The sequence below is a fragment of the Mauremys mutica genome, chromosome 1 (genome assembly GCF_020497125.1).
Source record: "Mauremys mutica isolate MM-2020 ecotype Southern chromosome 1, ASM2049712v1, whole genome shotgun sequence".
NCBI classification, from domain to species: Eukaryota; Metazoa; Chordata; order Testudines; family Geoemydidae; genus Mauremys; species Mauremys mutica.
Window position 1 is genome coordinate 228,262,431 of NC_059072.1, and position 16,179 is coordinate 228,278,609.

Genomic DNA, 16,179 nt, shown 5'->3' on the forward strand with positions numbered 1-16,179 from the left:
AAAGGGAAAAACTGGCATACTCCTGAAATGTGTGGGTATAACTGAGAGGCTGTCAGGTATTTCCTTGGAAGACATTCCACGTGTAAATATGGCAGTATATATCGCACATTGGCTTCATACACAGTGAGCAGCAGTCCCTTCTCAGGTTGACTAGTCTTCCTGTTGATGTAAAATTAAGTTGATATCTGTTTATTATTCAACTGTTCACCATTATATGATTCTTGCATATGTATGTTCATATAGGACTGGATTCAGCTGGGATTTATACTGGCTTCCACTGTGAAAAAACAAAGTACAGGGCCTGGCTGCAAAAAAGTCTACCGTGGAAGGGTGTGGAGGGGGAAAGTCCCTCTGTCTTCTCCTCCTTCTCCAGATCCTTCCTCTGTGTAAATTGCTAGCATACTCCAGAAAATGGATGGTGATTGCCCAGAAGAGAGCATGGCCTAGACATCTAGGGCATATGCTGACTCAGTGCATCACCTTCAGAGTGGCCACTGGAAAAGGAGCCCCTGCCACAATTATTGCTGTCCCTTCCCCCAGTACAAATCCTAAGGGAGGGCAGGTGGCAGTGCCACTACGGGCCTCCATTGGGAAAATCTTGTTGGGACACAGAGGGATCAGCTGGCACAGGGAGGAATAATTTACACCTATGTGCACCACAGTGGATGAATCTGGTCCATCCACCACAGAAACCATGTTATCCCAGTTTTCAATGGGCAGTCCTGTATCTGACAGGGCTATTGAAAGACTCCCAATATCTATGGTGTGATGCTGCATCACAATGTGGCAGATGCCAAGATTGCAAAGCCTCATAATAAAATTAATTTATAAGCAAACTTTTAGGTGACTGTCTGAAAAGACTACTGAACCATCTGTCTAACAGTTTCTGATGTCTTTGCATTTTTTTTCATCTGGAAATAGGGTTTTTTTTCTTTGCACAAACTCGTTGCTCCTCATTGTGATTTTTTTAAACGTTCTGCCGTAGATATGTAATATCTAATAGAGTTTATTCCACAAAGAACTGTTTGTCTGGTTTTATTTTTATTTCTGAAAAATACCTTTATCCTTAAGCTTCTCAACCCTTGTTGAAACTTATGGTGGTGGGAGGGAAGGAAATTATATTAATATTATAATTTAGCAATTGAAAAATTTCTTGAACAAATGACATCCAGAATGACTTGGGGAGGGGAAGGAAATGTCACTTAGAGATTCAATAATTATAATAAAATTCAGGGAGGCAGAGAGGATTTTTGCTACCATTTTGTTTGAGTAAGTTGAACCTACTGAATATACAATTCAGCAAACCAGTATGAATAACATGTCCATGTTAACACTCGGTAAGTTTTGGTGTACATGGAGATTTTCACGGATGAAATATTTATTAGTGAAATTCCTATAGAATCACATTTTTAGTCAGCCTTGGCATTCTTCCTTCACTGCAGCTGGAGGGAGTGCCATCCACAGTGCAAAGGTGCTCAGAAAAGTAGATCTTTCATCTCTCACCCCAGTCTCAGGAATTATGTTCTACAAGTTTGGGTCACCAGAAGGTCTAAAAGAGAAGCAATCCCCTGAGAGAAGTGTTCTTACGAACAAAACAGAGGCCAGGGAAATCTGTAAGACAGCCATTTAAAAAAAATTGAGTGGATTCAGTGTTCAAAGGACTTAATAACTCTGGCTTGAGTATAACAAAGGTTGTCAGTGTCCAAGCTTCTGTACACTGCTCTGCCAAGTCACATCACTCAGTTGTGACCTGCAACGCTACTGCTATGTCAGCCAGGGGCCTCTCTTTATTAACTGTCACTTAATCTGCTGCAAATTAGTTTATGAATGGGCTGGAGTATTGAAAATTGCACTTAGTTACAGTTTCTGTATTAATTATACACTAAAAGCTCATTTCAATTTAGTCTGATTGAGCAGTTAAGCAAGCTGAGTGAAACAGTAACCTTGCACCTTGTTCTCCTCTCAGTGTAAATCAGAAGCTTTCTGTTAGAGCAGTTATTAGCACCAGAGCATCATGATAGCAGTTAATTTTCCCTCGTGTTCGAAGGATTAATATATGAAGGTACTATCAGGTTACAGCAACCGGGAGTGGAGTACTATATAAATTATTGTTAATATTATAGTATTGGTCGAGAGCAGGCCTTGGAACAGAAGACAGAGAAGATGCAGTGATGAAAACATCCAATACTTTAATGAAAAAAGAATAGTCAATTGCTATGTTTGGGGCACTAATGTTCCAATTTAGTTGTAATAGAATGTACCTAATATTCAGACTGATTTTTATGAATTAGTTTCTACTGCATGTAGATCTCCCTAAAACCAGAGGAGCTACTGTACACTTTCATGATCTCCCAGTCTTACTCAATGTAAGATGGAATATTTTTCAGGTCACTGGCCCAGCAGGCATATTTCTTTGCTTTCTATTTGTATCTCATTATCCTGCAGAGAGATGTCTGTTTTTATCAGTTTCTAAAGGTTAGTTTCCTGCTGTCTGAAGCCTGAGATGTGTACAAAGATACATTGTCTTAAGTTTGTCTCAGAAGCTTTGTGCCTTTCATCAGTGAATACCTGTCACAGAATAATCAACCCCAAATATCCAGATTGGCTCCTAATTAGTGAGTGAGATCATTCTGATTTGTTACTGCCATTCTTAACATCACTACAGATTCAGAGCTGACAATACACTTAACACAGGGTCTCAAATAACTGCACCCGGTTAATGCCTGACATTTGTCAATCATATTTTTGTGTCAAGAGTTTGGCAAGTCATTCAATGGAAATTTTTCTATAAAAAATTTCAGTAAGTAATATATATATCAGTTTGTTCCCAAAGGAATAATACCTATCAGATGAATAACTGGAGTCCATTTAGACAAGGCAAGAAATTCCACTCTGATACTGATGCAGATTCTCTTTCTTGCTTCAGCTAAATGGATTCTACTTTGTTCCCATCCACTCAGAGCTGGCAGACATTGGTAGGACTGTCTAATTTCCTCCATGGCATTTAAGGAACTGGCTGCTCAGCTGGCATTAATGAAGAATTTAATGCAGAAAGTAGCTCATAAATCCAATGCAAAAATGCACTTGCCTGCTATTTGAATATTGTTTGTAAATGAAAAATATCTACTCTTGCTATTGGTTTGGGGGAAAATAGTTTTTGCTGCTGACTCAGATCAGTTGCTGGTTTTTTTGTTCTACTTAGTGTCAGAGGCTAATGAGTAAACAAGGCTAAATCCTTGGGACATTTTAACAGAAAATTCTTTTATTATGGTAACTTTATCTTAACCTATCCAAAAGGGACAAAAATGATGTACAACCTGAGCAGTTGTTCCAGACACATGTCAAAGGTGTCTTCCCCATAGCCCAAAGAGAAAACATTACAAAATAAAATATAAAAAAGGTCTATACTTTCAAAGGCAAGTAATGATTTTTGGGGCCTCAGTTTTTATGTTCTTAGCTAGAGATGCTTTACAGGGACCTGCTTTTCAGGGAGTTCGTGCTTAGCACTTCTGAAGAACAAACCCCTTTAAGAAGCCTGTAATTGGACACTGAAAATTTAGGACCCTGGGTTTACTTGTCTACTCCTTCCAGTACCTATTCCAGAAACTTCTCTGACAGTGTCGCGCTTTCTACCATGGTCAGACAGCCATGTGAGTAGGGTGACCAGATGCCCTGATTTTATAGGGACAATCCTGATATTCAGGGCTTTTCTTATATAGGTGCCTATTACTCTACACCCTCATTCCAATTTTTCACACTTGCTATCTGGTCACCCTACCTGTGAGTGGGCTGAAGCCTCAATACTTCAAAACCTAGCATGAGACCAGGGATGTATAGTTTGAAGCACAACTCTCTGTATTCTTCTCCTACAGGCTCTGAACATGCAGAACCTGACTCAGTGTGTGTGTGTGTCTGTATGATGGGGTTTACAAACCCCATACTGGTGAGCAAGGGGGTAAGGGACAGCTCTGGGCCCAGCCAGCCCCACCCAGCCACATCTGCAGAGCCTAAACAGGGCTTTAAAAAGAGGAGCAGAGCAGCTCAAAAGGTTCAGGCAGTGGAAGGGAACAGACAGCTGCCCTGAACTCTGAGGGTAAAAGTACTGCCCAGGAACTCCTTGCCTGAGGCCTCACTTCATGGACCATTGAAGACTCTATGAAGGAGAGAGGAGTGACTGAGCCTGCGTGTCAGAGACTGGAGAGAAGTGACTTACTCTGATGCAACCAACAGGGACAGGGGGAGGAAGTGGTCCGGGGAGGGCAGTGGTTTAGCACCCTAAGGGGCTGAGTGAGCTGCCCACCACTGGGCTCTAGATTGGAGCTTAGTGGAGAGGGTGAGCCAAGGCTCTCCTACTCACTCCCAGAAGATAACGCAACACCAGGGGCCTTGAGAGAGGCCTGCTGGAATAGGCCTTGATTATTTGAAATCCCAGTCCCTACTACCCCTGTGCAGGAGTGGAAGACTGGAAGCCCCTGGGATGGGGGCGCTGCAGGGAAGGACTGAATTCAAATGGGAAGGCAACCTGCCACCCTCTTCCTGACCAATAGGCAGCACTGTGGGTGGTGATGCACCTTTTACAGTCTACCTCATGTGTCAGAGACCCCTCACAATGGGAATGCTCTGGTGATTGCACGATTAATTTTAAAGAGAGACTACCACAATACACTATAGTCAGTCGAACTTCCTCTAGGTCTTTCCTGGTATTTTTTTAGGAAAGAAGTATGTGTGCATGTAAAAATATATCCTCTATTTCCCATCATGCCCTGCCAGAAGCTAGGGCTACAACTGTGTGTCACAATAGATTACAGTTCCCATTCTTCCCTGCTCTCCTGGGTATCAGTGAGACAAAGTCCAAAGGCTACCAAAAATCAGTATTGTCTCCCACTGCTGAGTGAGAGGTGAGTTCCAGGTAGGGTGACCAGATAGCAAGTGTGAAAAATCAAGATGGGGGTGGGGGGTAATAGGAACCCGTATTAAAAAAAGCCCCAAATATCGGGACTGTTCCTATAAAATCAGGACATCCGGTCACCCTAGTTCCAGCTGACCCTGTTCATGGAGCTTTGGCCTTGGGCCCTCAGCTGTACGTCAGCAGATCAGGCCGTCTTGCATCACCTTAGGTCAATTTCCCAAGACCACTTCCTTCCCCTCAGTCACACCACCTTCCTGCCTCGACATACAGATGGCCTTATAGGCAAACCTGGGAGTGGGTGGTACTTGCCCAGGAGGATTTCCCTCATTAAAGGCCTGTATACTCATCATTACACTTGGAGACAGAGAGGCTGCCTGGCTCAGGAGGTACCACAGAGGCCTCTGGTGATGTAGAGGATCCACCACAGCCCAAAGGCTCCTGTTTGGGGAGCTCTGCTGAGTGGTGTGACCAGGGCCGGCTCCAGCTTTTTTGCCGCCCCAAGCGGCGAAGAGGAAAAAAAAAAAGCCATGATCGGCAGCACTTTGGCAGCTGCTGTACCGCGCTGCTTCATTCTTCGGCAGCAATTCGGCGGCCGGTCCTTCCCTCCAAGAGGGACTGAGGGACCCACCGCCAAATTGCTGCCAAAGAGCCCGACGTGCTGCCCCCTTCCATGGACCGCCCCAAGCACCAGCTTGCTGTGCTGGTGCCTGGAGCTGGCCCTGGGTGTGACTCACAGGTTTGGCTGTGGGAATACACATGGGGCAAGACCCAGGGAGTCTCTCCAGTCTCTGACACTTGGCAAAGCTGGCACCACTGACTTCAGTGGATGTGTATTTGTTGCAGTATGTTGAGGTTTGTTCCATTGTGTTTGTGTGCATGTCTCATAAGTATGGTCTGGACAAAATTTTTCCATCAAAATATTTTGATTAGGGCTGTCGATTAATCGCAGTTAACTCAAAAAAAAATTAATCGTGATTAATCGCACTATTAAACAATAGAATACCAATTGAAATGTATTAAATATTTTTGGGTGTTTTTCTACATTTTCAAATATATTGATTTCAATTACAACACAGAATACACTGCTCACTTTATATTATTTTTTATTACAAATATTTGCACGGTAAAAATTATAAACAAAAGAAATAGTATTTTTCAATTCATCTCATACAAGTACTGTAGTGCAATCTCTTTATAATGAAACTGCAACTTACAAATGTAGTTTTTTTTGGTTACATAACTGCCCTCAAAAACAAAACAATGTAAAACTTTAGCACCTACAAGTTGACTCAGTTCTACTTCTTGTTCAGCTAATCGCTAAGAGAAACACGTTTGTTTACATTTACGGGCGATAATGCTGCCCACTTCTTAATTACAATGTCATCTGAAAGTGAGAACAGGTGTTCGCATGGCACTGTTGTAGCTGGCATCGCAAGATATTTACGTGCCAGATGTGCTAAAGATTCATATGCCTCTTCATGCTTTGGCCATTGTTCCAGAGGACATGCTTCCATGCTGATGACGCTTGTTAAAAATATAATGTGTTAATTAAATTTGTGACTGAACTCCTTGGGGGAGAATTGTGTGTGTCCTGCTCTGTTTTACCTGCATCCTGCCATATATTTCATGTTATAGCAGTCTTGGATGATGACTCAGCACATGTTATTCGTTTTAAGAACACTTTGACTGCAATTTTAGTGATAGGGATCCTGTGTAGATTGAAAATTAAGGACCCCAGTGAGGCCAGCCAGGTTAATAAATTGAGAAAGATTTGGCATCAAATAGTGAAAAGCAAAGTCTTACAACCCCCTGTGCAGTGGGGATGCACAGTAATTGCACAATTGCCACAAAAAATGTTGCAATGTTTAGTGTGAAGATCTCATGCTACCTGCATCTTGCTGACTGGAGAAGCTGTAGCTTCTATGCAATGAACTTTAAGGCACAGATCTTGGTCCCTTTGAACTCAAAGGGTGTTTGCTATTGACTTCACTAGAATCAGGATTTGGTTCTAATTAAGTGAAGTTTTTTGATTTAAACTGAAATTCTCCTTCCCTGAAAGCAACAGACCTGTGTTGGGCAAACAGTAACTGGATACAGACTTCTGTTCGCTCCCCCAGTTAGAGCACAGTGGGCGTAAACTCTCACAGGAAGAGAGGATGTTTACAGAGGGAAGTTTCTGTGAGCATGAGAGTGAGGGGGAGCTGCTGTTGGTGCTTCAGAGGAACAGAGAGCATAGGATGGTATTTAAAAACAACAGCAACCAAAAAAGAGATTTTATTGGTGTCTAAGGACACTAGGGGATAAGGCCTTTTTGTCCCTGTGAGATCTGACAAGATTCTGAACCTCTTCAGAAGGGCAGAGTCTGCTCAGCGTTTTGTTGGGAGCCCGCAGAGGAAAAAAAGGCATACTGCAGGAAGGTGGCATTGATGATTTCAGTACATGGCATTTTTTTCCCTCTGAGTCAGTGTTGGACCAGTGCCCCAGCCTAGTATTTAGAGGGACTGTGCTATTGGTTCAAAACTACCATGCCGAGTACATGTAGTCATTAAAGATTCCATGACATAGTTTTTACAGGAGTGATGGCCCTTATGTGCAGGGGCGGCTCCAGACCCCAGCACGCCAAGTGCGTGCTTGGGGCGGCAAGCCGCGGGGGGCGCTCTGCCAGTTGTCGGGAGGGCAGCAGGCAGGTAGCCTTCGGTGGCATGCCTGCGAAGGGTCCGCTGGTCCCGCGGCTCCGGTGGACCTCCCACAGGCGTGCCTGCGGAGGGTCCACTGTCCTGCAGCTTCGGTGGAGCCGCGGGACCAGCGGACCCTCCACAGGCATGCCTGCGGGAGGTCCACCGAAGCCGCGGGACCGGCGGCCGGCAGAGTGCACCCCGCGGCATGCCGCCGTGCTTGGGGTGGCAAAATGTCTAGAGCCGCCCCTGCTCTCCCCTGCATTCCCTGAGGCTCCAGAGGGGTTAATTAAGTGGTTCTCAAACTTTTGTACTGGTGACCCCTTTCACATAGCAAACCTCTGTGACCCCTCCCCCTTATAAATTAAAAACACTTTTTTATATATTTAACACTATTATAAATGCTGGAGGCAAAGCGGGGTTTGAGGTAGAGGCTGACAGTTCATGACCCCCAGTAATAACCTCATGACCCCCTGAGGGGTCCCAACCCCCAGTTTGAGAATCCCTGGGTTAATTTAATTTTTCCACCCCGTGTCCATTCACGTGCATGTGCTATTTTGAGCATTTCAGTTTTCACAACATAGGCTCATCCCAGATTCTGGACAAGCTCAAATGCTCAGTTCGTGGAGTATGTACATAAGCTATACTAAAGACAAACCCAGAGTAACCATCTCCACTGTGTGAGGGACCCCGTGGAGCTAGTCTCTAAGGCTACGTCTATACTATCCGCCCGGGTCGGCGGGTAGCGTTTGACTTCTCGGAGTTCGATATATCGCGTCTCATCTAGACGCGATATATCGAACTCTGAACGCGCTCCCGTCGACTCCGGAACTCCACCACCATGAACGGCGGTGGCGGAGTTGACGGGGGAGCCGCGGACTTCGATCCCGCGGCGTCTGGACGGGTGAGTAGTTCGAACTAAGGTAGTTCGAGTTCAGCTACGCTATTCGTGTAGCTGAACTTGCGTACCTTAGTTCGATCTCCCGCCCCCGTGTAGACCAGGCCTAAGAAACAGATGCATTCATGGAGGTTAAGTCCATTAATGGCTATTAGCCAGGATGGGTAAGGAATGGTGTCCCTAGCCTCTGTTTGTCCGAGGATGGAGATGGATGGCAGAAGAGAGATCACTTGATCAATACCTGTTAGGTTCACTCCCTCTGGGGCACTTGGCATTGGCCACTGTCGGCAGACAGGATTCTGGACTGGATGAACCTTTGGTCTGACCCAGTATGGCCATTCTTATGTTCTAACCTAAATGAACCCAAAGCTATGGAGACAGATATGAGCCAAGGAAGCCAGCAGAGTATCAGAAACCTGGAAAAATCTCTGACTGGATGGGCTCAGGCATTTGGTCACAAGCTGAGGTAGTTCAAAAGTTTTGGATTTTTTTTAAGCAGATTTTTTTATTGTTTCTTTAAACAATCAAACACAGCAAGCAGCAAATATTTGGCCACACACTTCTGAAACCCCAAACCATGTTCAGGTTTTGGCAGAGTAATTTCAGCTTTTCAATTAAAAAAACCACAGCAAATTTTGAAGGAAAGCAGACATTGTCCGTGACTTTTTTCTGCTTTTTAAAAACCCCTAGTTTTGGATCCAAAGATGGAAAATATTTGTCCAACCCTTTTAATGAGCTTTAGTGCCTTTTAGCACTAGCTGACGCTGAGAACCAGTGATACCTTGTAAAGGTGACTTGAAAAGAAGTTTTCTCAAAACTGGGTTTGTGCCGAGATGCAGAAGGTTTTTAAATGTTTATTTTTCCCAGGGCTGCCCGGGGTGGGAGGGGGGGGCAAGTGGGGCAATTTGCCTCGGGCTCCACAGGGTCCCCCACAAGAATATAGTATTTTATAGTATTGCAACTTTTTTTTTATGGAAGGGGCCCCTGAAATTGCTTTGCCCCAGGCCCCTTGAATCCTCTGGGCGGCCCTGCTGACCAGTCAACCCCACACACCTCTTTTGGAACTGGAAGTACGCAATTAGGCAGCAGCAGAGCCAAATAAAAAAACAAAAACAAAAAAAGCCCAGAATTGTGTTAAAAGTAATAAATAAAGGGAAAGCAGCATTTTTCTTCTGCATAGTAAAGTTTCTAAGTCAATGTTCAGTTGTAAACTTTTGCAAGAACAACCATAACGTTTTGTTTAGAATTAGGAACATTTCAGAGTTATGAACAAGCTTCATTCCCGAGGTGTCCGTAACTCAGAGGTTCTACTCTATGTGTCTTCTCTGACCAATAGCAACTAGCACACAGAGCTCAGATTTCAATTACTGAATAGCCAGGGAGACAGTAAATGGAATTAGTGAAAAAAATCATTGATTAGTTTGGAATAATTAATAAATTTGGGAAAAATGTGATTGGCTTGTGGATATTCTCTGAAGAGAAAAAGAAGGAAAATTCATTGAATAAATTATTTGCTACCTATTTGCTCCAACTTTATGGTGCACTGTTGAGCAGCTGCTGTGTTTATATAGGGATGCCTGTTGTTGGGTAGCGGTGGAGGTGATTTCTGCAGATAGCCAAGTTGATATAAAACTTTAGGACCCTTCAGGGTGAAGGATGCTATATAAATGAAAAATAGCAGTGTAATGACTGAAAAGTCTGGTGGGTATGTGTATAAACTCTGCTTCTGGTTTGGCTCTGAAGTTGTATAGAGTTTAGCCTGACTTCTGGGTTTATATTTATGCCTGTTGCCCTGATGGTAGCACTTGAGATTTTTCTATCATAAAGACTTTGCAAGAAGCACATTAAACTAACAAGAGCTTCTCTCCTATACTCTGTGTCTGACAAGAGACTTTGAGTGTGTCTACCCTGCAATCCAAGGTGTGATTGCTAGCATGGCTAACAATAGCAATGTAGAAGTGATGGTGGGGGTGTCATCGAAGGTACCTACTTGCATTGCTCAAACCTTTTCTTAGACAGCTATACTACTGCTTTTAGCCAGGCTACCACGGGCAGGCAAGGCTAGCATGGGTATGTCTCCCCAAGTTGCTGGTTACTCATAGGTCTTGGGGTGGGAGGGTATTGATAGTGAAGAGAAAGGAACACAGGCTCTGTGCCAGTGCAAAGAAACATGTTTGTTTGCCTTTTGTCGTATAATCTAAGTTATTTTTTTTTCGTCTTTTCTATCCACTGTCCCTCGGCTCCCAAATTCAGGCTACAGTATTTAATGCTGTAAAACTAGACCTCTTATGTTAGTACACAATTTACCGTATCAGTCTCGCTAATGCACTTGACAGATAAAATTGCTGTGAAGTGAGACCTGTGCAAACAGAGCCATCTTTCAGAGGGGAATGCATGCAGTTAACAAACGTCATGTACTGGAAAGAGATAATGTGGAGACACCATGGAGGCTGACGACGTGGGGTGGAGAATACTCACAGGAACATGATTAGAATCTGTGTCAGGAGATCCAGAAGCAGCAAGAAAAGGGAAAATATTTAGGGCCCTGTGATTTTTTGACTACTGCAGTGAGAAAGGCTGCAAAACTGCATTCCTTGTTCTCGATATCTGTTTAGACATCAAGGTCAAATTGTGTACAAAAACAAGACAGCAATTTGTGCCTATATCTGTGTTTGTACAATGTCTAGCAATATGGGGCCCCATCCTTTGGTGGCCCTTAGGCACCAGTAATAAACATGGTTAATAATAAATAGTTAACTGTTGAAAATTGCCCTCTGGCAATAGGGAGTGAGGGTTCTTTGCTTGTTTGAAAATTCCTTATTTTGTGTTTGGTAGAATGATGGCTTTGGGTCATGTAGTCATCCATGGCTTGTGCAAGGCCCTCTGCGTCCCCTAAGCACTGGCTGACAGAGTGGTTGTGCTGGGGAATAGTTTCATTCCCTGGGCACTGCAGAGCTATCCGTGCTGGCCCCATTGAGACTGGTGGATAAGGCAGCAGCATGAGGGAGGGAGGGCACATGGGAAATGCAGCTATGTGAGTCTAGTGGTTTTGGTACTTCATGCAGGGGCAGTTGTTTTTCCAGTGCATGGGCTAGAGTAGTGGTCATACCACTTCACCTGCCTCAGCTTTGGAACCGTCTTGCGTCTTAACCCCCCCTCCTCCAGTCCAAAATAGCCCCAAACCTTAGGGCATGCCGCAAGACCAAATCCTGTACCCAGGCTTTTGAGGATGGAAGGATACGCAAAGGACTTGTGTTTGTGGGGATTGTCAGGATTTGGATTTCATCTTTGCTTATCTTCTGGTTGGGTGGTGAGGAGCAGCTGCCAGGTGGATCTTTTAGGGCTTGTCTTCACTATCATGCTACATTGACCTACAGGCCGGCCAGAGCAGTGAAGGGTCAAAAAAAACAAAAACAAACTTGCAGGCCGTCCGGAGCGGCAAAGGGGAAAAAAAACCAACAACAACAACCTGCGGGGTGGCTGGAGCGGTGAAGGGGAAAAAAAACCCAAAACAAAACTTGCAGGGTGGATGCAGCACGGGTGCAGAGGGACTCTCGGCCCTGCAGATGTGCCCCGGGCAGCGGAGTGAGTGCCCCGGCTAGCGGGGGCGGGGGGGGGAAGAAGGGGAGAAGGGGGGCGGCCAGGGCTTCCTTCAGCGGGGCGCTCGCCACGCCACCTGCCAGGAGGGCTCCGCGCTGCTCCAGTCGGCGGGTAGGGAAGGACGCGGGCTGCCCTGCCGGGCTTGCTACAGACCTGTCGATGGGAGAGCGCTCTCCCATCGCCGTAATTACTCCACCTCAATGAGAGGCGGAAGCTATGTCGGTGGTAGAGTGTCTCCCCCCAACATAGCGCGGTGTAGACAGCGCTTTAAGTTGATGTAACTTACGTCACTCAGGGGGATGGTTTTTCCACACCCCGGAGCAATGTAAGTTACATCGACTTAAGCAGTAGTGTAGACAAGCCCTTAGGCTATGTCTGCACTGCACAGTCATCCTGAGAAATCAGCACCTGGGTTAACCTGGCCCCTGAGTGATAGGCCCCGCAGCAAATCCCTCCTTTGTTACTGCATTTTCACTGTTTCTGCACTCACTCATGAGTATCTGGAGGCATATTCTATGGTTCTTTGTGGTGAGATACTATAGGATTACTTCCTAGTCAATTGTGTCAATTGCAGGAGAACTTGTCTGTCCTCTGGGGGGGAATTGTGGGATGGCATTGGAGGACTATGAGCACTCGACTGATTTTTGCCTCCATTCTCACTGCAAAGTGGTCAGGTTCCAGGCCGAATGAAAGAGCAGCTTGGGTTCTAACCCACCCCTGAGCCGTGTAAGCTACCCCTGGCTTAAAGCACCTCCAAACCCAGGTCAGAGGTAGGGCGTCTTGAGGTCAAACCCAGGTCAGTCCCCAGATTAACTGTGCAGTTATATGCTTAATATGAATGTATTTGCAGTCAAAGGTACCTAGAAGCTAGCACAGGTGCCTTTTTATGTACTATAAATAGAAATAAAATGAAGTCAAATTACTCAGTTGTTGGGCAGATTTGTGGCCACTTTTAAAGAATGTAACTTCTGTGTACACGCGTGCAGCTTTGTACAGGCAATCACTTACAAATGCAGTTCTTGCAGCACCCTTACTTGTGCACCCGTGCTAATGTATATACGCAATAAGAGCAAGTGGGTTTTGTACGTGTAAATTATTTAATTTATGTGCACAAAAATGTGCATGTTGAATTGACTTGCACATAGCAAAGTTGCACCCATACCAATAGAGATGAGGATGAAGCCTGTTTGAAAATCTGACCCTGTTTACTTGCCTGTAGGTTAATTAGTTTTGTTTCAGGTGAAAAAGCAGATTTTATATATCGTATTGGTGCAACTATGACGACTCAGTGAAGTTGATTGAAATGGACGGAGGGAAATAAGCCTGCATAATGCTGTGCTTTTCATGCAATGGAGACAATAACGTACTTCCAGTGGAAAGCACAGCTCTGTGAACATGTGGTTTCAATATTATTTTGGTATGTGGTGACTGCTGCTGTGTAAAAGGAATTCAGTACACCATTTTTTGCATGCAGTCATGAGCTTTTTAGATGTCCGTTTTTGAATACTGGAGGCACAGTAGATATAGGAAAAGGGTGTTGTCTCAGAACAACTTAATTCGATCCTTCTCTTGAAGGCAAAGCTTTGAGCACAGTTATCTCTCTGAGTTGCCTTTTCAGATCCCTAAAGGCAGAGTTTGCTCAACTAGTTGAGCTGGCTCTGTCTTGTTTTTTTGTCAAACTAAGAAGTTCCTTCCTGATAAAAACAGAAGGCAGCCTTGCTGATTGGGTGTGGCTTTGGAAAGGATATGACATCAACCACATCCCTCGCTTTGTACAGTGTGGGTCTGTCAGATCCCTGGCTGCACACCAAGTGAATGAGGAGGTGTTTCATTAAATCTGCACACAGGTACTCGAGTTACTCGGAAACTGCTGCCGGCACCAAGTTCCAGTCTGCTGCAAAGTCTGCTTGACTTGCACACACAGAGTCTGCTTAATAGATTACTTGCATAACTAGGATTTTCATCAGGGAGGATGGAATTTGAACTCTCAAGACCAACTGCGAAGTGAAATAACAGAAATTTGACTGCCCAGTGTGCAATGGATGGTGCGGGAGCAAAGGGAAATGCCAGTAAATACCAGGGAGTGGAAGGACAGTCACATGCAACTTCTCTATCAAACCCACTGATGAGTGGTAAGTAATATAACTGTATCTATCCAAACAATCTTCCAGATAGTCTTCTGGTGGTGATGGAAGGGCCATGGATGGTATATATGCAGAGCTCCATAAGTGTATTCTCCCTGAAAGCTTGTTTACATGCAGTTCGTAGGCAGACATCAGTGTACATGTTCTTGCATTTTAAATGGTAGTTATTATGCACTCTTAGTGCTTTCCGACAGTAAAAACCAAACTTAATTTTTAAGCACTTCACAAATATTAGGAATCTGTGTAAAGTTAAATAAGCATTACAATCTGAGCTGGACATAACTGAAAAAGAAGTTGCAACGTGGGCATGTTTGGTTTGCATTATTGCCAGCTGAATGCTCAGTGTTAGCTCAGCGAAAAAAGTTCCTCTTTTGTTTTTAAAGATACACTAAAGAATCTTTGCTAGTGGCATTACAGATATTTGTGGATTATTCTCAAAGGGCCAGGCTGTGAACCCCTTTCTGTCACTGATGAGTAGTTACTCACACCAGTTGCCCCATTCTGTTCACCATTCTGAGTAAGAGGCTCGCCGTCTGGCCCAAAGCTTTTGACAAGATGATACAGTGTCAAAAGTCACCGTAAATCTCTTTCACATACAGCATAGTTAGCGGTGTTTCACTTAGTTGTGTTCCTACGCTTTCAGTTCATGGCTAGCATGCTGGAGGAGGAAAAATGAAGATAACATGCAGTAACATTGCAGTATTCCTCTTTCTTTCACGAGAGCTCTGGAAATCTTCCATTTGTTACTAAATGAAAAAAGAATGGTGCACTTAGAATAGGAGGAGAACTACAAGGCCAGCTGCAGCGCAGAAGTGACCAAGGTCTAGGTCTAGGCTGATTTTGGTTTTTGTGGGGATGGCGGAATAGTGATAACAGTAAAATCCCAAATGAGGCTGGGTTTGAGGTGGATTCTTCCTTAATGGATGGCAGGTTTCCAGCATCTGGAATGAAGGAGGAAAGTCTGTTTGTACAGAGCCTAGCACAATGGGAGCCTGGTAATATAAATGATAAATAATCATACGATGAAGCAAAGGGTAGTGGCACTAATTTAAGGATTCAAAATCATATTTAGACAGGAACTTCCAATGAGGCCTAAGAAATGAGATACCCAGCTCCCACTGAAAGTCAGTGTGGCCCAGGTTCAAGGAATGAACACCCACATAACCCATGGGAACCCCACATTGGGCACCACTGCCCCAGCCTAAATCTGCACTAGTATGCAACACAGGGAAACGTCAAACACTTAAACTACGCACACAGCTCCAGATTGCGATGGCATAACTATGCACTTTCACTCTTGTGGTTACTAGGTTGTCACCTGAATCCCTTGTGAATGTATACAATAGCCATGTAGTTCACACATCTGTGTGTAATACCTGCATTTGCATTATACTTCTGTCCGGATAAGTTTGGGACATAAGGTGTTGGTAACAATAAAAGATCAGAGTGTAACTCAGAAAAATTGTTTCTCAATCCAAAATTTGGAAATGATCTGTAAACGTATCTCTGCTGAAGCTCATGCAGACTTTGTGATGGCATTGGTTTCAAACTGGGAAAGTCTGAAGGTTTTGGAAGAGACTGAATACAATACAAGTGGTAACCCTACGAAGAATGAATATGTGATGTTGCCAAGAGAGCTTGAAGAGTCTATACTGTAGGGTTAAGACTGACCCCGAAGAGTAGGACAAGTATGGGGTTTAAGTCCTTAGATTAGTGATATCCTCATCCCAAAATGTTTCACTAGAAAAACACCAGTACTTGGGCTGATACTAGTAATATTTCTGCTCTTCAATTTTTAGTTGTTCCTTACCTGCTGATTCAGGTTTTCTCATGTGGTTGCTCAGAACCGCATGTCTGACAATCATTGACCCCACATAGGAAAAATGTGGGACTAGGTTATCAATACACCCAACAAATAAAAACCACTTTCATGACATCTACTGCAAATGAGCA

The 16,179-nt window shown here is 44.2% G+C and overlaps 1 protein-coding gene across 2 annotated transcripts in view; it reads left to right on the forward strand.

Annotated features, from left to right (window-relative positions):
* The window catches only part of ASB11 (ankyrin repeat and SOCS box containing 11), a 69,297-nt gene that overhangs the window by 33,542 nt on the left and 19,576 nt on the right, over positions 1–16,179 (forward strand). The window contains exons 1-2 of one of the 2 annotated variants that reach the window (XM_045026493.1): positions 12,757–12,878; positions 13,930–14,214. The exons of the other annotated variant lie outside the window; for it this stretch is intronic. Coding sequence (XP_044882428.1) covers positions 14,121–14,214 — 94 coding nt within the window. The 5' untranslated portion in view covers positions 12,757–12,878; positions 13,930–14,120. Of the gene's footprint in view, positions 1–12,756; positions 12,879–13,929; positions 14,215–16,179 lie in introns of those variants that run through there. 2 annotated transcript variants of the gene reach the window in all.